This window comes from Argopecten irradians, chromosome 2, assembly GCF_041381155.1.
Source record: "Argopecten irradians isolate NY chromosome 2, Ai_NY, whole genome shotgun sequence".
In the NCBI taxonomy this organism is placed as follows: Eukaryota; Metazoa; Mollusca; class Bivalvia; order Pectinida; family Pectinidae; genus Argopecten; species Argopecten irradians.
The window spans coordinates 15,782,660-15,806,126 of NC_091135.1; the positions used below are offsets into that span (position 1 = coordinate 15,782,660).

The following is a 23,467-nucleotide window of genomic DNA, read 5'->3' on the forward strand; positions in this document are numbered from 1 at the left end:
GTTGAAATTGATACAAATGATTTGTATTTTATTAATGCATGGAGAAATATCAAGATGTGATATCACAATTTGTTATTAGTGTATTTCAGAAAGCAGCATTAGATATGTAAATGTAACGTGTGCATACACAATGCAAGTCTTCCAGATCTGAGTTAGTGTATGAGAAATACATATGTACATGTACATGAATGAATGTAATATATCATGCATTTTATTATTTTGATATTAATAAGAATTAATGTATTTTAACTTCAGCATTTTATTTACACATATTTTGCTATATGTATATGTCCTGATATATTTTATTATTTTCGCGAAAAATCAATAGATGTGCTAGCTAGTATAAGATTTTTAATGTTATTGCAGATGTATTTATTATAAAATTGAAATACAATGTACCTTTCTATACCCTGCTATTATTTATCACAGGTTAATAATGTAGTCCTCAAAATGATTTCACAAGTAGTTATAAAAAAATATGTAATATAGAATTCATAACACTATTAATTGTTATTAAATGATGAAATTATATAAATTGTCATGTCAAATTATCATTAAGTTAACAAAATTAAGCAATGTATTTTTAATTGGCTATTTATTTGGCTATCATAAAGAGCTTGTAATAAATATGGTATAGAAGTGCTATTATATACATGCCTTATGAAAACAAAGACATGGTTGTGTTGGCACAAAAAAACAGTTTTGTGATAAAATTTGGTCATATTTATTGTTTTACCATACTACCCTCTAGATATATATATCTACACATGTATAGGTTAAAGACAACAAATGGAAGTGATTAGTTTTTAAATAGCATTATTTGATCAATATTTTTAAACAAAAATTAATAAAATTTATTTCTTTTAAATTAATACTGATGTGTTCTGTTGACTGATTGTATTGCAGTCCTTATTTCTACATGTATATAAATAGTGATACTTGAATACCCGAGAACAAATCTTCTTAATTAAAAAGATACAAAAAGTGGGGGTTTTTCTGGCATTTTTTACTTTTTTTTTGAAAGTGAAAATAAAAATGATAACATGCTTTGTTCGCTGTACATGTATTTGCTAAATGTGCACATTTTAAGACCTTATCCAGCATACTTTGATAGCTTACATACAGTATTATTATACATGTATATGGAGGATAAAACGCCTAGCTGAAATTTGAGGCTGAACCACTGTGATATTTGCATTTTTGCATTACATTAAATATGCAGTTGATACACAGGTCTTTGTTTGTTTCTTTTTTATTTCATGCCATAATTTTACAGATGTTGTGTTTAAGACATTACAGGAGTAACTTGATAATAATCTGTAAATTCATACACTTTGAAAAACTTTTACCAATTTTTTCACATACATAATATACATTTATATTTCTATTGCATATATATATTACACCTTATATTGTTCCGTTCTACTGCTAGAGATTACTGGTATTTTCCTTTTAATTCTTGTCACTGATGTAGTGTTACAACCATTGCACTTGAACTGACAAGCAAAAATGTAAAGTCTGCAGGTGAAGCTCATTCTTGCTGGTGTTGGTTAAGACAGCTGACTAGTTTTTGGCATACAACAATGCTTGGCTGTCCTCTCTGGCATATCCTACTACAGCACTCCATCACATACCGATACCCACTACCTGTAGCTTCTTAATGAGTTCCTGGTTATCCTCTCTCTCCTGTTTGAACAGAATTGGAATGATGAGTCTTTTCCTTAACTATTTATGGCATATTGGGACATATTTGACCAAATACATGTATGATAACATTTACTTACATTCCCTATAAGAGAACTGCAACACACACGATACTTAAATCTTTATCTTTAATGTTAATACTTGTAAGTAGCAGATCCATGATTTGAACTTAGATTTTTATCTTTATCTGGTTGATGGTTTTTCTCTGAGTACTCTGGCTTTCAACTACCAACAACCCTGTCACATTCTTCAATTACCTTCACGGTTATATAATCGATAGGATGTTAAACCAAATAAAACCAAAACCGAATACGCTTGGAATATGACCTTGTAATATGTCTGCCATATCACTGGAGCCACCTGTCGAATGATAATCTGGAATGATGTCTGCCATACTGTACTTACCTGTTGAAGTTCTGCTTGTAGTAGGACGCGGTAATGTTTCTCCCCAGAGAGAAGCTTCCCTTGGTAGCTCAGTAATGATCTGTGAAATAAAGGATGGTTATATTGTGGAATTGTTCTAAACTATTCATGTGATACAAAGATTTCAATGGTAGTAGATGTGTGAATTGTCTACAACCACTTAGCTTAAATTTCACAAGCAAGACACGATCTTGTATCAAAGACCTTGACCTTTGTATATGAAAACAATTTTTAGAAAAGAAAAACCGCATGAAATTGTATGAACCATGTACATATGGAAAATTAGTAGTATACCAAAACAATTTTCTGTTTATGGTAGAAATTCCTAGCAGAGGCAGTGATTCAATTCATACTTAAAAATCATACATACATGATGATGAAGATGAGTGGGATTGCTAGTAAGAGGGATGGTTAATACATATATGATGATGAAGGTAAGAGGGATGGTGAATATACATACATGATGATGAAGAATAGTGGGATGGTGAATATGTACATGATGATGAAGATAAGTGGGATGGTGAATATGTACATGATGATGAAGATAAGAGGGATGGTGAATATGTACATGATGATGAAGATAAGTGGGATGGTGAATATGTACATGATGATGAAGATAAGTGGGATGGTGAATATGTACATGATGATGAAGATAAGAGGGATGGTGAATATGTACATGATGATGAAGATAAGTGGGGTGGTGAATATGTACATGATGATGAAGATAAAGGGATGAATATGTAATGAGATGAATAAAAGGGATGGTGAATATGTACATGATGATGAAGATAAGAGGGATGGTGAATATGTACATGATGATGAAGATAAGTAAGTGGGATGGTGAATATAGTACATGATGATGAAGATAAGTGGGATGGTGAATATGTACATGATGATGAAGATAAGAGGGATGGTGAATATGTACATGATGATGAAGATAAGTGGGATGGTGAATATGTACATGATGATGAAGATAAGTGGGATGGTGAATATGTACATGATGATGAAGATAAGTGGGATGGTGAATATGTACATGATGATGAAGATAAGAGGGATGGTGAATATGTACATGATGATGAAGATAAGTGGGATGGTGAATATGTACATGATGATGAAGATAAGAGGGATGGTGAATATGTACATGATGATGAAGATAAGAGGGATGGTGAATATGTACATGATGATGAAGTGGGATAAAGAGGGTTGGTGAATATGTATATGATGATGAAGATAAGAGGGATGGTGAATATGTACATGATGATGAAGATAAGTGGGATGGTGAATATGTACATGATGATGAAGGTAAGAGGGATGTTGAATATGTACATGATGATTAAGATAAGAGGGTTGGTTAATATGTACATGCTGATTAAGATAAGAGGGTTGGTGAATATGTATATGATGATGAAGATAAGCGGGATGGTGAATACGTACATGATGATGAAGATAAGAGGGATGGTGAATATGTACATGATGAAGAAGATAAGAGGGTTGGTAAATATGTACATGATGATGAAGATAAGAGGGATGGTAAATATGTATATGATGATTAAGATAAGAGGGTTGGTGAATATGTATATGATGATGAAGATAAGAGGGATGGTGAATATGTATATGATGATGATTAAGATAAGAGGGTTGGTGAATATGTATATGATGAATAAGATAAGCGGGATGGTGGTGAATATGTACATGATGATGATGAAGATAAGAGGGATGGTGAATATGAACATGATGATTAAGATAAGAGGGTTGGTGAATATGTACATGATGATGAAGATAAGTGGGATGGTGAATATGTACATGATGATTAAGATAAGAGGGATGGTGAATATGTACATGCTGATTAAGATAAGAGGGATGGTGAATATGTATATGATTAAGATAAGGATGGGGTGTATATGTATATGATGATGAAGATAAGTGAGATGGTGAATATGTAAATGATGATTAAGATAAGAGGGATGGTGAATATGTACATGCTGATTAAAGATAAGAGGGATGGTGAATATGTACATGATGATGAAGATAAGTGGGATGGTGAATATGTACATGATGATGAAGATAAGAGGGATGGTGAATATGTACATGATGATTAAGATAAGAGGGATGGTGAATATGTACATGATGATGATAAGATAAGAGGGATGGTGAATATGTACATGATAGATGATGAAGATAAGAGGGTTGGTGAATATGTATATGATGATTAAGATAAGAGGGATGGTAAATATGTACATGATGATTAAGAGGGATGGTGAATATGTACATGATGATTAAGATAAGAGGGTTGGTTAATATGTACATGCTGATTAAGATAAGAGGGATGGTGAATATGTATATGATGATTAAGATAAGAGGGTTGGTGAATATGTATATGATGATGAAGATAAGTGAGATGGTGAATATGTAAATGATGATTAAGATAAGCGGGATGGTGATTATGTACATGATGATTAAGATAAGAGGGATGGTGAATATGTACATGATGATGAAGATAAGAGGGATGATGAATATGTACATAATGATGAAGATAAGAGGGATGGTGAATATGTACATGATGATGAATATAAGAGGGATGGTGAATACGTACATAATGATGAAGATCAGCGGGATGGTGACAATGTCGGAGCCTAGCCAGTGTAGCACCTTTCCTGGCCAGCTGTCTAGTTGGGCCACATAATGTCTGTAAGCATCAGTTGGGCGGCCTCTCCCAAATGGTCCACAGAAACGGCGGGAGGACGCAGTCTGGCCTAAGTGGATTAAGTCTTGACTAGAAAGCAAAACCTTAAGTGAGGTACAGTTGAGCTGGTTTATAACAAACACCCTTGGTTATAACGTTTGTGTAACAAATAAAACAATTTTGTTGATCCCCAGATGTTCGTTATAACCACATTTTTTGGTACTTTCAAAGTTGATATATTTCTGTGTATTTAACCTTACCTTATTTGAAGTCAGTGAAGGCAAAATATATGATGATTTAAGAAACCTTGAAGAAGGTCAACGTTTCACAAACATGTTAGGGCTATACTAAAGACATACTCAGTATCAAAGGGGTGAATAACAACTGACCTTCCAATGATAACGGACATGGGCAGTATGACAGCAGCCAATGTGATGAGAAGGAATCCCATTAGGAACCTCGTGTTACGTGACTGGTTCCATCTCTTCAAAGGAGGTCTGCACACACATCGCACGAGGTTGTAGTTGGTGACAAAAAATACAAGGCAAGAAATGGCACCGGCTAGAGGCATCAGAGGACAGGCAATGGTCCCAACCTGCAATACAGCAAATCATGGTGTGACATGCACGGCTATATAAAGCTTTCAGATTTTGTTTTTGTTCACAGACTTCAGTTATCAAATCATTTGTCCGAAGTGGTATGCAGACAAAAAAATTCTAAGGTGCTTTAGATCTTTGGCAATATAATCTCAAAGATAACGGAAAGCACTTGGTCATAACTAGTTGATTAAATGATGTGAATTTCCATTCTTCCTACATGCATGTAATTACGAATGGCATCAGGTTTGATATCCTTTCCCCAACTCAATGTTTTATTAGAATTAATAACCATACACTGCCTCCATTCCATTTCTGACATTGTCCATCTGCCAGAAATATTTTGTCTGTTGTTCGGAGCTACATCATGACAGTTTAATGTTTCAGGGGCTACTATAGCAATCATCAATGCTTTTGACCTTTGGCGTCAATGACATGTCCACATAAGACAAAGCAGTAAGGTACAGGCGGTTTCCAATGTGCTAAATGAAACATTAAAGTTACAGGAATTTTTGTGTTTGTATATTCAACTGTCAAAAGTACAGTCAACTTACCCACACCAAACCTTGTCTGTACACCAGAACTAGGACAGCTGCTGACAAATCAAATTCTGATTTCTTCTTGGTCCAGTAATAAGGTAGAAATTTGAACATAGAGAATATTACCTAGATAAGCAAATAAAACAAGAAATTTATAACACATGCATATGATAATCATTTTATTTGGTTTGATGCTATGAACATTTTGCCATTGAGAATCCTAAATCTTATAATTACTAGGCAGACCATACTTTAGCTCATTGGTTATCATGTTTGCTGAAAAGAGTGTAATATTGTGTGAATTTACAGTAGTTTAATTCACGACTTTTAATGGAACATGGACCATGTTAAAAGGTCAAATAAATCACCTTGGCTCATTAAAGGTAGGAAATCTTGAAACATATATTGCTTATAGCAACCAGTTATGATAATTTGAACATATCAAAGTAAAGCATGTTTGACAGAATAAACAAAATAAAGTATGAAATTCAATGTGTAGTAAATTGCAGTTATTTACATGAATGATGGTATCCATGACAACTAATTTGTAGATTTCTTGGCCAATGACAGTCCCCAGACATCCCCCACCTTCAATCTGAGAAAAACGAAACATTTCAGAAACAGTTAATAGGAAGACCTGACAGTCTTATACCATATACAGGCTAAATGATATACTGGAGAATTAAAAAGAACTAGAGAAAATTGGTCATTATATCTGTTCATCATACTTGATGTTAATACTAGACTTGCATCATTGCATGGGAGTTGATGTTGATGCTAGACTTACATGGGAGATGATATTGGTGCTAGACTTACATGGGAGTTGATGTTGGTGCTTAAAGACTTACATGAGAGTTGATGTTGATGCTAGACTTACACGAGAGGTTATGTTGGTGCTAGACTTACATGGGATTGATATTGGTGCTAGATTTACATGGGATTGATGTTGATGCTAGATTTACATGGGATTGATGTTGGTTCTAGACTTCGGAGTTGATGTTGGTACTAAGTCTTACATGAGAGTTGATGTTGATGCTAGACTTACATGTGAGTTGATGTTTTTACTAGACATACATGGGAGTTGTTTATGTTGATGATAGACATCTATGGGATTGATGTTGGTGCAACACTTAAATGGGAGTTGATGTTGGTGCTTGACTTACATGGGAGTTGATGTTGGTGATAGACTTACATGGGACTTGATGTTGATGTTAGACTTACATGGGAGTTGATGGTAGACTTACATGGGAGTTGATGTTGGTGCTAGACTTACATGGGAGTTAATGCCAGACTTACATGGGAGTTGATGTTGATGTTAGACTTACATGGGAGTTGATGCCAGACTTACATGGGAGTTGATGTTGATGCTAGACTTACATGGGAGTTGATGTTTGTACTAGACTTACATGGGAGTTGATGTTTGTACTAGACTTACATGGGAGTTGATGTTGATGCTAGACTTACATGGGAGTTGATGTTTGTACTAGACTTACATGGGAGTTGATGTTGATGCTAGACTTACATGGGAGTTGATGTTGATGCTAGACTTACATGGGAGTTGATGTTGATGCTAGACTTACATGGGAGTTGATGTTGATGCTAGACTTACATGGGAGTTGATGTTGATGCTAGACTTACATGGGAGTTGATGTTGGTGCTAGACTTACATGGGAGTTGATGTTGATGCTAGACTTACATGGGAGTTGATGTTGGTGCTAGACTTACATGGGAGTTGATGTTGGTGCTAGACTTACATGGGAGTTGATGTTGGTGCTAGACTTACATGGGAGTTGATGCTAGACTTACATGGGAGTTGATGTTGGTGCTAGACTTACATAGGAGTTGATGCTAGACTTACATGAGGAGTTGATGCTAGACTTACATGGGAGTTGTGTTGATGCTAGACTTACATGGGAGTTGATGTTGATGCTAGACTTACATGGGAGTTGATGTTGATGCTAGACTTACATGGGAGTTGATGTTGATGGAGTTGATGTTGATGCTAGACTTACATGGGAGTTGATGTTGATGGAGTTGATGTTGATGCTAGACTTACATGGGAGTTGATGTTGATGCTAGTGATGTTGATGCTAGACTTACATGGGAGTTGATATTGGTGCTAGACTTACATGGGAGTTGATGTTGGTGCTAGACTTACATGGGAGTTGATGTTGGTGCTAGACTTACATGGGAGTTGATATTGGTGCTAGACTTACATGGGAGTTGATGTTGGTGCTAGACTTACATGGGAGTTGATGTTGGTGCTAGACTTACATGGGAGTTGATGCTGTGTGCTAGACTTACATGGGAGTTGATGTTGGTGCTAGACTTACATAGGAGTTGATGTTTAGACTACTGGAGATGGGAGTTAATGTTGGTGCTAGACTTACATGAGAGTTGATGCTGTGTTAGATTTACATGGGAGTTGATGTTGGTGCTAGACTTACATGAGAGTTGATGCTAGACTTACATGGGAGTTGATGCTAGACTTACATGGGAGTTGATATTGGTGCTAGACTTACATGGGAGTTGATATTGGTGCTAGACTTACATGGGAGTTGATATTGGTGCTAGACTTACATGGGAGTTGATATTGGTGCTAGACTTACATGGGAGTTGATGTTGGTGTATAGTGATATCAGGAGGCAGAACAGATTGGCCATCCTTAAGAAGAAGACTCGAGCCAGTGTAACGTAAAGCTCTTTTCTTCCACTGTGATAATCCTCCATCTTGGGTAGCTGAGAAATAATGCATTCATTAAATCTCCATATGTAACAAAATGGACAAGTCTGTAGGAACTCATGTGTATAGAAAAAGGGAAAGTTATTAGTGGCCCCTGACAGAAAAACCTACCTAGATCCTGGATAAAACTCATCCTAGCTGTAGTCTATGTTGGCTTCATTTCTATATTTCCTTTAATAGCTGATGCATCCATCAATCAGGGAGTGATTGATGTACTAAACTAACTTTCATTCTGATGTGATATACTTTTGAAAATTTGATATTTACATCATCTGTATTGAATATTAAGAACATCAGCTGTATTGATAAGAATTTGCATTCAATTTTTACATTCACAAATGTTTGTCGTTGTGAACTTGTTTTAAAATTGGAAATTCCGATTTACAATACCTGACAGACATACAGGTGGGCTAAGTGGCTGATCTGCCGAGTGGCTGAATGATTGTGGTCAGGCATAACTCATTTTTTTTTTTTTTTTTTTTTTTGTAAGGATTGCTCATTCAATTCTAACTGAGTCTAGCTGGAATAGGAAGTAATGTACAAATGTAGTGAAAGATGAGTTGAAGGTATATATGTATGTCATTCAGCACATGCCACATTGATGATGAAGATTATTATCTATAATACTAGAGACTTTAATTCTACAGTTTTTAGATGAAAATCATTAACTCTTTAATTTACCTGTTTGATACATAAAGGTACAAGGAAATTGATGAGTGTAAAGATGATGGGAGTGCTGTAGACAACCACCATGCTGTCCTCAGATAGGCCTGTATCGCCCTGTAACAAGGATTACATTGCAACCATTTATGTTAGATCCTTTGGTATTAAAATTTCTAATTTACTGGATGGTGAACGTAAAAACACATTAGCCAAATCTGAGTAAATTCTTTTTTATATAATAGATATGAAAAAAAAATTACAAACCAAGAACATGATCTTTATATGGTAAGTAATGTGGTAAAACTATTACAAGTGTTTATTGGGTACATTAATTGATTTGCATTTGTACCTGTTCTTTGATAAGACTGGACACATTGTATATGACAAGGAAAACAATGAGTGTACATCCACCTCCAACTAACAGACTGAAATGGAAAAGTTGCATTTGTAAATAAAACCACATATTAAGGACAACTCTTTTACACATGTAGATTATAAAGGGAGCTAACTGCATTCTAACAAAATAAAACATACAATGATATAAATTATTATCAAACTTAATTTCATTGTTCTTTACAATAAAAGTGATCATATATTTCAGAAATTATATGATCTGCTTGCCTGATTTTAGCAAAACAAGGGGAGATAACTACTTTGAATAGGTCTGGTATACTTATAGTCCTCCATGCCCCACAGTAGTATAGTCATATGAATATTTTGATATAGAAATGGTGTGGTTATATGGAAAATGGAAAACACCTAACAGTAAAAGGCACAAATACGATACAGCACTAGTCTGATCTATTAGTTTAATGGAGTTTAATGGTTTTGGAGATATAGCTCGGAAGAACATCTTAGATGATGCATGCACATATGCATTCTTTTTGGTTTGTTTTTATTTTTACGTCCTATTAACAGCCAGGGTCATGTAAGGACGTGCCAGGTTTGTTGGTGGAGGAAAGCCAGAGTACCCGGAGAAAAACCACCGGCCAACGGTCAGTACCTGGCAACTGCCCCACATGGGATTCGAACCCGCTTCCCAGAGGTGGAGGGCTTGTGGTAATATGTCGGGACATCTTAACCACTCGGCCACCGCAGCCCCAAACATATACATATGCATACAACCTCACCTTTAGTCGATAAAAGATAATAATAAACAAGTGTGTATTCACAATGTAAAGAACCAGGCCAGGATACGGCGACAATAAATTCCCCGTCTCTCCTTCACACTTCTGTTACGCTCCGCATCTGATGCCTTTACCTCGTACATGTTGTCCTAATAACAGGTGAGATATTATCAGAAAATGATAAATAATAACCTCTTAACCATATCTGTTAGCTTACCAAAAGAAATCCACATTCTACCTATCTGTCAAAGGTTTTATACTATAATTAGCACAAAAATGAGGATCAATTTAATATAAGTATCGCTATTACAGATACATACATGTACATGTGAATTAAGACAAATATATCTGAATTAAAAATACCACCAAAAACATATCTTATAAATAGAAAATATTAGAAATCATCTCTGACAAACAGAACATATACCAGTATATAACTGTTTGTAGCAGAAGTTGGTTTTTTTAAATATTTTTTAAGGAAATAACTGGTTTGAATAAATTTGCAATACATGTATATGTTAAGTTTTGAGTTTTCACCTGCAAGAAGAATCAAGGATCATTTTGACATTCTAATATGAAGAGTATACAACTTGTATTTATACGGTTATGTGATGAATATCTTTTTAATTCTTTTGGAGACAAATTGACTATTTCTTCTAAACCCTGATAATTAGTAAAGAAAGAGTGTAATAGAGCAGCTATGATGATTTGTAAGAGCATACAAGGTTTAAATGGTGTAGGAAATTCAAATCACTTTGAGAAACACCATTAATATCTCATCTGTAAAGTCTGTAAATTATGACTGACAGGTAGAAGTGGTAACAGACATTGTTACTAATTTTCCAGGTGAGTTGAATACCTTGATGATGCTAGCTATGCCGTGTACCATATTACGACTGGCCTCCTTGTTAGTGATGGAGTGATCCCAGGATGTAAACACCAGCAGGGAGAACTTGTTTTGGCTTTGGAGAGGAGATGCTGACTTGGGCAGGCTAGCTTCTCCAATACTATATAACACAGAGGTTTCCTTATATACGATGATTTTACATTTAATAGGAAAAACTTATTATACGCTTGTTATTTGCTTACGAGGATCAATTGATGACCAACTTTTAGCAAAATTAAACATATAAATTTTCATTTTGTTGCAAATGAATGGTACTAAATCTAAATTAATTTTCTATGGACCAAACAATTTCTCTTTCTATCATATGATTCTACAGCATACCTCCTCATGATCAGCAACAGGCTGCCAAAGTAGGTGATGAGAAGAAGAAATAGATAGGCTACTGACAGCCAATATTCATTGCCTACTTTCTCTTGATACTTTCCAAAGAATAGCCAGGACTGTCCCACTGCTCCCTGAAATCACAATAATCACTTATTTCAATTATTCTACTATAAATTCTACTTAATATGTATCTGACAACATCAAAAATAACATGATAGCCGCCCCATTTTCTCAAAAGTAACTTAAGTAAAAAAATCACCTTAAGTTGAAATAATCACCATAAATTACATAATAGATATATACCTAAGTTTTTATTTAAGTTGTCAATTTTATTTCAAGTCAGGCCAAATTAGCAAGTGGAAATGATCTCATGATAGATACCATAAGGGGGGAGAGAATATGATGTTCAGTCTACATCTATAGTAATAACTGCTGTACACTCTCACTTGGAGGAGATAATTTGTTGCATGATGAGTCTACATTTACAGTAATAACTGCTGCAAACACTAACAAGGGGAGATAATCTGATGGCGTGTTAACATTTACAGTAATAACTGCTGTACACACTAACTAGGGGGAGATAATCTAATGGTGAGTCTACATTTACACTGATTGCTGCTGAAAACACTAAATAGGGGGAGATAATCTGATGGTGAGTCAATATTTACACTAATTACTGCTGTAAACACCAACTCAGGGGAGATGATCTGATGGCGAGTCAACATTTACACTGATTACTGCTGTATTTTCTCACTAGGAAGAGATAATCTGATGGTGAGTCAACATTTACACTGATTACTGCTGTATTCTCTCACTAGGGGAGATAATCTGATGGTGAGTCAATATTTACAGTAATAACTGCTGTAAACACTAAATAGGGGGAGATAATCTGATGGTGAGTCTACATTTACACTGATTACTGCTGTAAACACTATATAGGGGGAGATAATCTGATGGTGAGTCTACATTTACACTGATCACTGCTGTACACTCTCACTTGGGGGGAGATAATGAGTTGCATGATGAGTCTACATTTACAGTAATAACTGCTGTACACTCTCACTAGGGGGAAATAATCTGATGGTGAGTCTACATTTACAGTAATAACTGCTGTACACTCTCACTAGGGGGAGATAATCTGATGGTGAGTCTACATTTACAGTAATAACTGCTGTACACTCTCACTAGGGGGAGATAATCTGATGGTGAGTCTACATTTACAGTAATAACTGCTGTACACTCTCACTAGGGGGAAAATAATCTGATGGTGAGTCTACATTTACAGTAATAACTGCTGTACACTCTCACTAGGGGGAAATAATCTGATGGTGAGTCTACATTTACAGTAATAACCGCTGTACACTCTCACCTTGGGGAGATAATCTGTTGCATGATGATTCTACTGTTTCTACATTTACAGTCATAACTGCTGTACAATCTTACTAAGGGGAAATAATCTGATAGTGAGTTCACTTTTACAGATTACTGCTGTAAACACTAACTAGGGGAGATAATCTGATGGTGAGTCTACATTTACAGTAATAACTGCTGTACACTCTCACTAGGGGGAGATAATCTGATGGTGAGTCTACATTTACAGCAATAACTGCTGTACACTCTCACTAGGGGGAGATAATCTGATGGTGAGTCTACATTTACAGTAATAACTGCTGTACACTCTCACTAGGGGGAAATAATCTGATGGTGAGTCTACATTTACACTAATTACTGCTGTAAACACTAACTAGGGGGAGATAATCTGATGGCGAGTAAACATTTACAATAATAACTGTTGTTAACACTAACTAGGGGGAGATAATCTAATGGCAAGTCAACATTTACATTAATTACAGTTGTACATCCTAACTAGGGGGAGATTACTTTTACACTTATTACTGCTGTACACTCTCACTTGGGGGGAGATAATGAGTTGCATGATGAGTCTACATTTACAGTAATAACTGCTGTACACTCTCACTAGGGGGAAATAATCTGATGGTGAGTCTACATTTACAGTAATAACTGCTGTACACTCTCACTAGGGGGAGATAATCTGATGGTGAGTCTACATTTACAGTAATAACTGCTGTACACTCTCACTAGGGGGAGATAATCTGATGGTGAGTCTACATTTACAGTAATAACTGCTGTACACTCTCACTAGGGGGAAATAATCTGATGGTGAGTCTACATTTACAGTAATAACTGCTGTACACTCTCACTAGGGGGAAATAATCTGATGGTGAGTCTACATTTACAGTAATAACCGCTGTACACTCTCACCTTGGGGAGATAATCTGTTGCATGATGATTCTACTGTTTCTACATTTACAGTCATAACTGCTGTACAATCTTACTAAGGGGAAATAATCTGATAGTGAGTTCACTTTTACAGATTACTGCTGTAAACACTAACTAGGGGAGATAATCTGATGGTGAGTCTACATTTACAGTAATAACTGCTGTACACTCTCACTAGGGGGAGATAATCTGATGGTGAGTCTACATTTACAGCAATAACTGCTGTACACTCTCACTAGGGGGAGATAATCTGATGGTGAGTCTACATTTACAGTAATAACTGCTGTACACTCTCACTAGGGGGAAATAATCTGATGGTGAGTCTACATTTACACTAATTACTGCTGTAAACACTAACTAGGGGGAGATAATCTGATGGCGAGTAAACATTTACAATAATAACTGTTGTTAACACTAACTAGGGGGAGATAATCTAATGGCAAGTCAACATTTACATTAATTACAGTTGTACATCCTAACTAGGGGGAGATTACTTTTACACTTATTACTGCTGTACACTCTAGCTAGGGAAGATTATCTGGAAGTGATTAGTGAGTTCACATTAAAACATTTACACTAAACTGTACATACTAACTAGAGGGAAATAATCTGATGGCGAGACAACATTAACATTAACTACTACTGTACATTCTAGCTAGGGAAGATTATTGGGTGCTGATTCTACATTTACACTAATAACTAATTTAAAAGGTACTTAGGGTGGATAATATGAGGTGAAAGTCTATATTTACGAAAAATAGCGTTTACATTTATACACATACACTGTAACTTCTCTAAAAGTTAACTAGGTGGAGATTACATTTACACCAATAGCTGTTGTGAAAAAAGCTAGGATAGAGGATCTTGTGAAAAATTAAAACTAGCTTGGGGGATATAAACTGGTGGAGAATCGCCACTAACACCAATACTGTCTGTAAAAAGAAGACAGGGGGAAATAATCTAGCTTGGTGAATGTACATTAGTATTCATTGTAATCCTATTTTAACATAATTTATGTGTGGAGTTATAATGAAAGTTAAGATAGTAATTGTTGCCTCACCCTACCATCCAGCAAGTTTTTAAAGCTGAAGTCCACTTTCACCTTGTTGTATGAGAAGGTAATAGCTGTTGGTAGGATGACCAGGCCAACCCACAGTATACTCAGGCCAATATTCAGACACAGAATCCAGCGGGCAAACACAAACAGAGAGCCAAGGCCGGACCCAAAGTTACCTACAACAAAAAGTACACAAACAGAGAGCCAAGGCCAGACCCAAAGTTACCTACAACAAAAAGTACACAAACAGAGAGCCAAGACCAGACCCAAAGTTACCTACAACAAAAAGTACACAAACAGAGAGCCAAGACCAGACCCAAAGTTACCTACAACAAAAAGGACACAAACAGAGAGCCAAGGCCAGACTCAGAGTTACCTACAACAAAAAGTACACAAACAGAGAGCCAAGGCCAGACCCAAAGTTACCTACAACAAAAAGTACACAAACAGAGAGCTAAGGCCAGACCCAAAGTTACCTACAACATAAAGTACACAAACAGAGAGCCAAGGCCAGATCCAAAGTTACCTACAACAAAAAGTACACAAACAGAGACCCAAGGCCGGACCCAAAGTTACCTACAACAAAAAGTACACAAACAGAGAGCCAAGACCAGACCCAAAGTTACCTACAACAAAAAGGACACAAACAGAGAGCCAAGGCCAGACTCAGAGTTACCTACAACAAAAAGTACACAAACAGAGAGCCAAGGCCGGACCCAAAGTTACCTACAACATAAAGTACACAAACAGAGAGCCAAGGCCAGACCCAAAGTTACCTACAACAAAAAGTACACAAACAGAGAGCTAAGGCCAGACTCAAAGTTACCTACAACATAAAGTACACAAACAGAGAGCCATGGCCAGACCCAAAGTTACCTACAACAAAAAGTACACAAACAGAGAGCTAAGGCCAGACTCAAAGTTACCTACAACATAAAGTACACAAACAGAGAGCCAAGACCGGACCCAAAATTACCAACAACAAAAAGTACACAAACAGAGAGCCAAGGCCGGACCCAAAGTTACCTACAACAAAAAGTACACAAACAGAGAGCTAAGGCCTGACTCAAAGTTACCTACAACATAAAGTACACAAACAGAGAGCCAAGACCGGACCCAAAATTACCAACAACAAAAAGTACACAAACAGAGAGCCAAGGCTGGATCCAAAGTTACCTACAACAAAAAGTACACAAACAGAGACCCAAGGCCGGACCCAAAGTTACCTACAACAAAAAGTACACAAACAGAGAGCCAAGAGCGGACCCAAAGTTACCTACAACAAAAAGTACACAAACAGATAGCTAAGGCCGGACCCAAAGTTACCTACAACAAAAAGTACACAAACAGAGAGCTAAGGCCAGACTCAAAGTTACCTACAACATAAAGTACACAAACAGAGAGCCATGGCCAGACCCAAAGTTACCTACAACAAAAAGTACACAAACAGAGAGCCAAGGCCAGACTCAAAGTTACCTACAACAAAAAGTACACAAACAGAGAGCCAAGACCGGACCCAAAGTTACCTACAACAAAAAGTACACAAACAGAGAGCCAAGGCCAGACTCAAAGTTACCTACAACAAAAAGTACACAAACAGAGAGCCAAGGCCAGACCCAAAGTTACCTACAACAAAAAGTACACAAACAGAGAGCCAAGACCAGACCCAAAGTTACCAACAACAAAAAGTACACAAACAGAGAGCTAAGGCCAGACTCAAAGTTACCTACAACATAAAGTACACAAACAGAGAGCCAAGACCCGACCCAAAATTACCAACAACAAAAAGTACACAAACAGAGAGCCAAGGCCGGATCCAAAGTTACCTACAACAAAAAGTACACAAACAGAGAGCCAAGGCCGGACCCAAAGTTACCTACAACAAAAAGTACACAAACAGAGAGCCAAGACCGGACCCAAAGTTACCTACAACAAAAAGTACACAAACAGATAGCTAAGGCCGGACCCAAAGTTACCTACAACAAAAAGTACACAAACAGAGAGCTAAGGCTAGACCTAAAGTTACCTACAACATATAATACACAAAGAGAGAGACATATGGCCAGATCCAAAGTTATCTACAACATACTTACACAAACAGAGAGTCATGGCCAGACTCAAAGTTACCTACAACATACTTACACAAACAGAGAGCCAAGGCCAGACCCAAAGTTATCTACAACATACTTACACAAACAGAGAGCCATGGCCGGACCTAAAGTTACCTACAAAATATAGTACACAAACAGAGAGCCATGGCCAGACCCAAAGTTACCTACAACATACTTACACAAACAGAGAGCCATGGCCAGACCTAAAGTTACCTACAACATACTTACACAAACAGAGAGCCAAGGCCAGACCCAAAGTTACCTACAACATACTTACACAAACAGAGAGTCATGGCCAGACCCAAAGTTACCTACAACATACTTACACAAACAGAGAGCCAAGGCCAGACCCAAAGTTATCTACAACATACTTACACAAACAGAGAGCCATGGCCGGACCTAAAGTTACCTACAAAATATAGTACACAAACAGAGAGCCAAGGCCAGACCCAAAGTTACCTACAACAAAAAGTACACAAACAGAGAGCTAAGGCTGGACCCAAAGTTACCTACAACATAAAGTACACAAACAGAGAGCCAAGGCCAGACCCAAAGTTACCTACAACAAAAAGTACACAAAGAGAGAGCTAAGGCCTGACTCAAAGTTACCTACAACATAAAGTACACAAACAGAGAGCCAAGACCCGACCCAAAATTACCAACAACAAAAAGTACACAAACAGAGAACCAAGGCCGGATCCAAATTTACCTACAACAAAAAGTACACAAACAGAGAGCCAAGGCCGGACCCAAACTTACCTACAACAAAAAGTGCACAAACAGAGAGCCAAGACCGGACCCAAAGTTACCTACAACAAAAAGTACACAAACAGAGAGCTAAGGCTAGACCCAAAGTTACCTACAACAAAAAGTACACAAACAGAGAGCTAAGGCTAGACCCAAAGTTAACTACAACATATAATACACAAAGAGAGAGAGACATATGGCCAGATCCAAAGTTATCTACAACATACTTACACAAACAGAGAGCCATATGGCCAGACCCAAAGTTATCTACAACATACTTACACAAACAGAGAGCCATATGGCCAGACCCAAAGTTATCTACAACATACTTACACAAACAGAGAGCCATTGGCCGGACCTAAAGTTACCTACAAAATATAGTACACAAACAGAGAGCCATGGCCAGACCCAAAGTTACCTACAACATACTTACACAAACAGAGAGCCATGGCCAGACCTAAAGTTACCTACAAAATATAGTACACAAACAGAGAGCCAAGGCCAGACCCAAAGTTACCTACAACATACTTACACAAACAGAGAGACATGGCCAGACCCAAAGTTACCTACAACATATAGTACACAAACAGAGAGCCAAGGCCAGACCCAAAGTTACCTACAACATACTTACACAAACAGAGACCCATGGCCAGACCTAAAGTTACCTACAAAATATAGTACACAAACAGAGAGCCAAGGCCAGACCCAAAGTTACCTACAACATACTTACACAAACAGAGAGTCATGGCCAGACCCAAAGTTACCTACAACATACTTACACAAACAGAGAGCCATGGCCAGACCCAAAGTTATCTACAACATACTTACACAAACAGAGACCCATGGCCGGACCTAAAGTTACCTACAAAATATAGTACACAAACAGAGAGCCAAGGCCAGACCCAAAGTTACCTACAACATACTTACACAAACAGAGAGCCATGGCCAGACCCAAAGTTATCTACAACATACTTACACAAACAGAGAGCCATGGCCAGACCCAAAGTTACCTACAACATACTTACACAAACAGAGAGTCATGGCCAGACCCAAAGTTACCTACAACATACTTACACAAACAGAGAGTCATGGCCAGACCTAAAGTTATCTCTGACAGCAACAAACTTACACAAACAGAGAGCCATGACCAGACCTAAAGTTACCTAAAACAAAAAGTACACACAAAAAGAGAGCCAAGGCTGGACCAAAAGTTACCTACAACATACTTACACAAACAGAGAGTCATAGCCAGACCTAAAGTTATCTCTGACAGCAACAAACTTACACAAACAGAGAGCCATGACCAGACCTAAAGTTACCTAAAACAAAAAGTACACACAAAAAGAGAGCCAAGGCTGGACCAAAAGTTACCTACAGCATATAGTGCACAAACAGAGGGCCAAGGCCAAACCTAAAATTACTTCCAACATTTAGAAAAAGACGTCTTTTGATAATTTACTTAAATCTTTATGACAGCATCTACATAAATTTCAACTTTAAGTGTACCTTGTCTGAGATCTATACAAATCATCTTTTTATCAAGCAAATGATTTATGACATTGCTAGCCTGAAGATCCTCAGTGAGTGTTACATTAAGCACCATCATCTCTTTTTTGGTCAAATGTTATCAAAATAATTGGGTGCACATTGCTAGATATTTTTTCTCTCTTGAATGCAGTTGTGCATATTGTGACTTACTTTCAATTTTCTCAATGTACTTTTTAAGTAAAGGAAGTTCCCAGTGTTTGTGTTTCCATCGCCTGTACCAGACCTAAACGAAAATTTGAATTATATCTATAGAGAATATATTTTATAATTTGAATAGCCCTAACAATGTCTTCTCTTACAGATACAAAGAAGTAGCATCCTTAAGGTTTTTATATTGGGCACAAGTGACAAATTTGTGTTACAATTTGTGTATGATCAATCTATAAATTTTATTTTCAACTAAAATGGAAATTGCTTGAAAACAAATTATTTATAAGAAATTTAATTCTCACCTTGAAGTCATGACTTAGAAGAGCTAAACAGTTCATATTGGCACGTACATTCTTTTTCTGTTGTTTTTTTGTTTTGTCAACCCTGTTCAATAAATATAAAACATATTAACTCCAGGGTCACCATTTGAAACACATCAAATGGACCGTAAGGCTTACATATCAAATATGAAATATTTGCATTTCAATTTCATAAGAACTTACATTAAAGAATCTGTCCCCATAAATTCTTTAAGCTTTGAAGGCTCCACTGTATTTTTCTGATATTGATCTTCATTGAACTGTGTCCTTGAATGATGAGCTTGTAAACTGCCAGTAACTATGGATTTGGACAAGGTCTTGGCTAGAGAAGCCCGTCTCATAAAGGGCTGTAATGTACCGGGTAATAACATTGAAATTTGAATTTAACAAAAAAAACCAAAAAAAAACCCAAATAACAAACAAGAGTTTCTGCCAATTTCTGGATTGGGCTAATTCCTCGTGACCAGGTAACTATTCAGTTTTGATTGGAAGACCACCTGACTTAAGTACTTGGAGGTTTGATCCTGATCTGTCTGCTTCATTTTTTCTAGAACGAATATACGTACCCGACCTACTATACCTTTCGGCCGGGTACGAATTGGTCCCTCTGTGTCGTAGTGGAGCACTGCCTCCGAAAATCACTCGGGCATAGTTTTCTATACTTTTTTGTAGGTTCCATTTATTTTATGCGTATACATGCATTTACATATTATTTTTGTCCAAAACAAACATAACTACCATTCTTAATATCTACCGTACCGCTTACAAGACGTCAAATTCACAATTTGTGGACTTGCCGTATAAATTCCCTTCAGAAAGACCTTCATATGTATTATGTAAAAAAAATAATGCCTCGATGAGAATTTGATATTTTATGTGGTTTAGTTTTATTGCCTAGTAGGTAAGCGATATCAAACAAGTACGATAAAAATGCAAACAAACGTTTTATAATGGTTTGCATAATCATTACTTTGCTCCATTAGCAGTAATAGGCACCAATTGTAGCTCTAAAGACCACACCATTTTCTGTCAAAAAGTCTTTTGAGCTACAATATTGCAGCTACACTTTTTCCTCTCCAGCTACAAGAACACTTTCCAAATGTTTGTCGTAAACATTTCATATTTGAGATAAGGGTTTTCATTATGCTTACCTTCCCCATGTGTTCAAAATCCTGTGCTGTCATGGTATTGCCAGTATGGCTATGATGTTTCTGTCATGAATATAATATGTACGCCACATGATTATAGATAACACAAAATGTTCATTATAAGTTACTATAATTTTATGTTTTAATTAGTTCCATGGACAACCCATAATGCATAAGGTTCAATAGGTTGCATGTCTATTGATAATGGACCGACAATGTTTCTAATCTATGATATTCTACAGTTGCTTAGGCCCACAATTATTTGTTAATTGTTTTAATTTTGAAAAATGTGATAAAAATAATGGATGTTTATCATCATGCGTGCCTAGATATATAACTTAGGACTAATTCTTTTTAGCAAATGATAAGATATATGATATCCCAATCTTTAAAATTTAAAAGAAAGCATTTATTTATATGCATGGTTAACTTTGCAGCGGTTATAATGCAATAATTTGCAACAAATGGCTTCTATCATACTTCTACATTGTATTTCTTAATTAAAAGTTTGAAACACAAGACATGTTTCTTATAATGTTTCATTGAGTTCATTTGCATTAGCATGACATAGCTAAATGACAGCATACATTAGCAGCATGGTTTCAGTATATATGTTACATACTCCAAAATGAGAGGAATATTTGAGTTGTCACACAAGAGATGACATACGGTATTCGTCATTATTAGCACCCGTCTCCCTATAAGTGCCCTCCACTCTTCCACAGAATGAGTTGAAGTTATAAAAATGCCCCCGTCTCAATTGGATTTAACAAATGTTTTACAACTATGTGATGTTAATCACCCTTGATATTCCAAGGGTTATTATCACTCTAACGATAGTGATTTCTTTGTTGGATTAAATTATTATCCTATTAACAGCCGGGGTCATATACGGACGGTCTCTCATGTATGCAGTGTGTTGCATGTATGAAATACATGGTGCATGTTTTAGGAGAATGCGGTTCCCTGTATCTATATTTGTGTGCAACTGTTGCCCTTTTTATAGTGCTATATCACTGAAACATGCTGCCGAAGACACCAAGCAAGACACTCCATCTGGCCACATTATACTGACAACGGGACTCATTTAATGCTGAGCGCTAAGCAGGAGCAGAAGCTACCACTTTTATAGACTTGGTGTGTCTCAGCCAGGGGACAGAACCAAGAGCCTTATAGCTACCGCACAGGGGTGAGTGCTCAACAGAGGCCAAAAATGAGGTGGTGTCAAGGGGTTAGGAAGAATAAAGTAAGTAAGGAAGAAGAGAAAAGATAATACAAAATGTACCCTAAATTTAGTGGCTTTTTACAATCATGCCTGAGGGCCAGCAGGTACAATCCTTGTAACACCTTACACCTGAATAAAATATTACATTTGATACCAAATTACATTGTATGTGTATTTTTACCTGCACATCGTCCCTTTCACTTATAACTTCCCTATGTAAACTCTCATTATGATGTCTAACATTTGCATCAGCTGTGTTCTGTCTTTCTCCTGGAATCAAGTTTCTCTCTGTCTGTAAGGCACTGCTGAAGCCCATGTTCTGTGTAGATTGTGTGTGTGGTAACGATCCACTCGTCCCCGGAAACATTTCATTCTGTTTCTGATCTACAGTCTGGACATTTGTTGTTCTTCGAGTGATGTCCATATTTGTCAGTATCCTCTCACTTTGCACAGGGTCCCTCTGTGAATTGATGGTTGATGGTCGGTTAGCATCAGATATCAACTGTCTTCTGTAAGCATGCTTTGCATATCCACCAAAACTCTCCCTATAAAAGACATTTTCTTTACAGTAATAGCCTATATTAGTGTACTTTTTATACAATTTATGTTATATCTAGACTATTTAAATTGTTTGATGTTTTTATATGCTTGTGCATGAGAGATAGAGTTACCGCGGCTATCAACTATCAAATATGGATTATTGAATATTGTTAAATATGCACATGTACAGTGGCTGGTATCGAACTTGCAGTTCATTAATGATATGTATTTGTAAGCTTAAAGCATATTTTCTAGATTTACTGTAGGCGGTCCTGGAGCGATTTTTAGCCGAGATGTTGATAATAATAAATATATTGTAAATAAAAAATGTTTCTCGTTTTACTAATTCCACTTTGACTGTCTGTCTATTTTGACTATTTACAGTACCAGTTAAGATATCAAATTTTAGAATATTTTAACAAACATTGTAGACCTACGGTACATAAAGTCAACACTCACATGCTGGCAAGCTAAGGTCGTAACTTTCGCCAATCAAACTTTCCCGCTTCCATTACTATTTTGCCAACTTTGAAAATAGTTCGTTTCGGGTTAAATATGGCGCATGCGCAGAAACCACTTTGGGGGACAAACGTCATCTGGGCGTCCTTTGTT

At 36.7% G+C, this 23,467-nt stretch overlaps 1 protein-coding gene across 4 annotated transcripts; it reads right to left on the bottom strand.

Moving 5' to 3' along the window:
* Window positions 1-522: 522 nt before the first annotated feature.
* Window positions 523-23,381, bottom strand: LOC138314589 (transmembrane channel-like protein 7). Of its 4 annotated transcripts, none has more exons than XM_069254997.1 (19): window positions 23,315-23,381; window positions 22,497-22,860; window positions 21,094-21,153; window positions 20,126-20,289; window positions 19,925-20,006; window positions 19,623-19,695; window positions 15,070-15,242; window positions 11,706-11,839; window positions 11,337-11,484; window positions 10,523-10,626; window positions 9,700-9,775; window positions 9,369-9,467; window positions 8,555-8,683; window positions 6,463-6,540; window positions 5,961-6,071; window positions 5,200-5,405; window positions 4,721-4,900; window positions 2,110-2,188; window positions 523-1,686 (listed from the first exon to the last, which is right to left on the bottom strand). In XM_069254997.1, coding segments are annotated over exons 1-19 (2,322 nt in total). In that variant the 5' UTR covers window positions 23,317-23,381; the 3' UTR covers window positions 523-1,626. The 4 variants fall into 4 exon arrangements, with proteins under 4 accessions (XP_069111098.1, XP_069111100.1, XP_069111099.1 ...); XM_069254999.1 differs by having other exon boundaries at window positions 22,497-22,775; window positions 23,315-23,375; XM_069254998.1 differs by lacking the exon at window positions 21,094-21,153.
* Window positions 23,382-23,467: the final 86 nt, after the last annotated feature.

Bases quoted from the DNA above. Each gene is read 5' to 3' on its own strand.
- LOC138314589 (XM_069254997.1), bottom strand. The intron at 20,290-21,093 runs GTAAGCATAATG...GGTACATTACAG, and splicing joins ATTTTGAACACATGGGGAAG to CCCTTTATGAGACGGGCTTC. The intron at 10,627-11,336 runs GTATTCAACTCA...ACCTGTTATTAG, and splicing joins GCATAGCTAGCATCATCAAG to GACAACATGTACGAGGTAAA.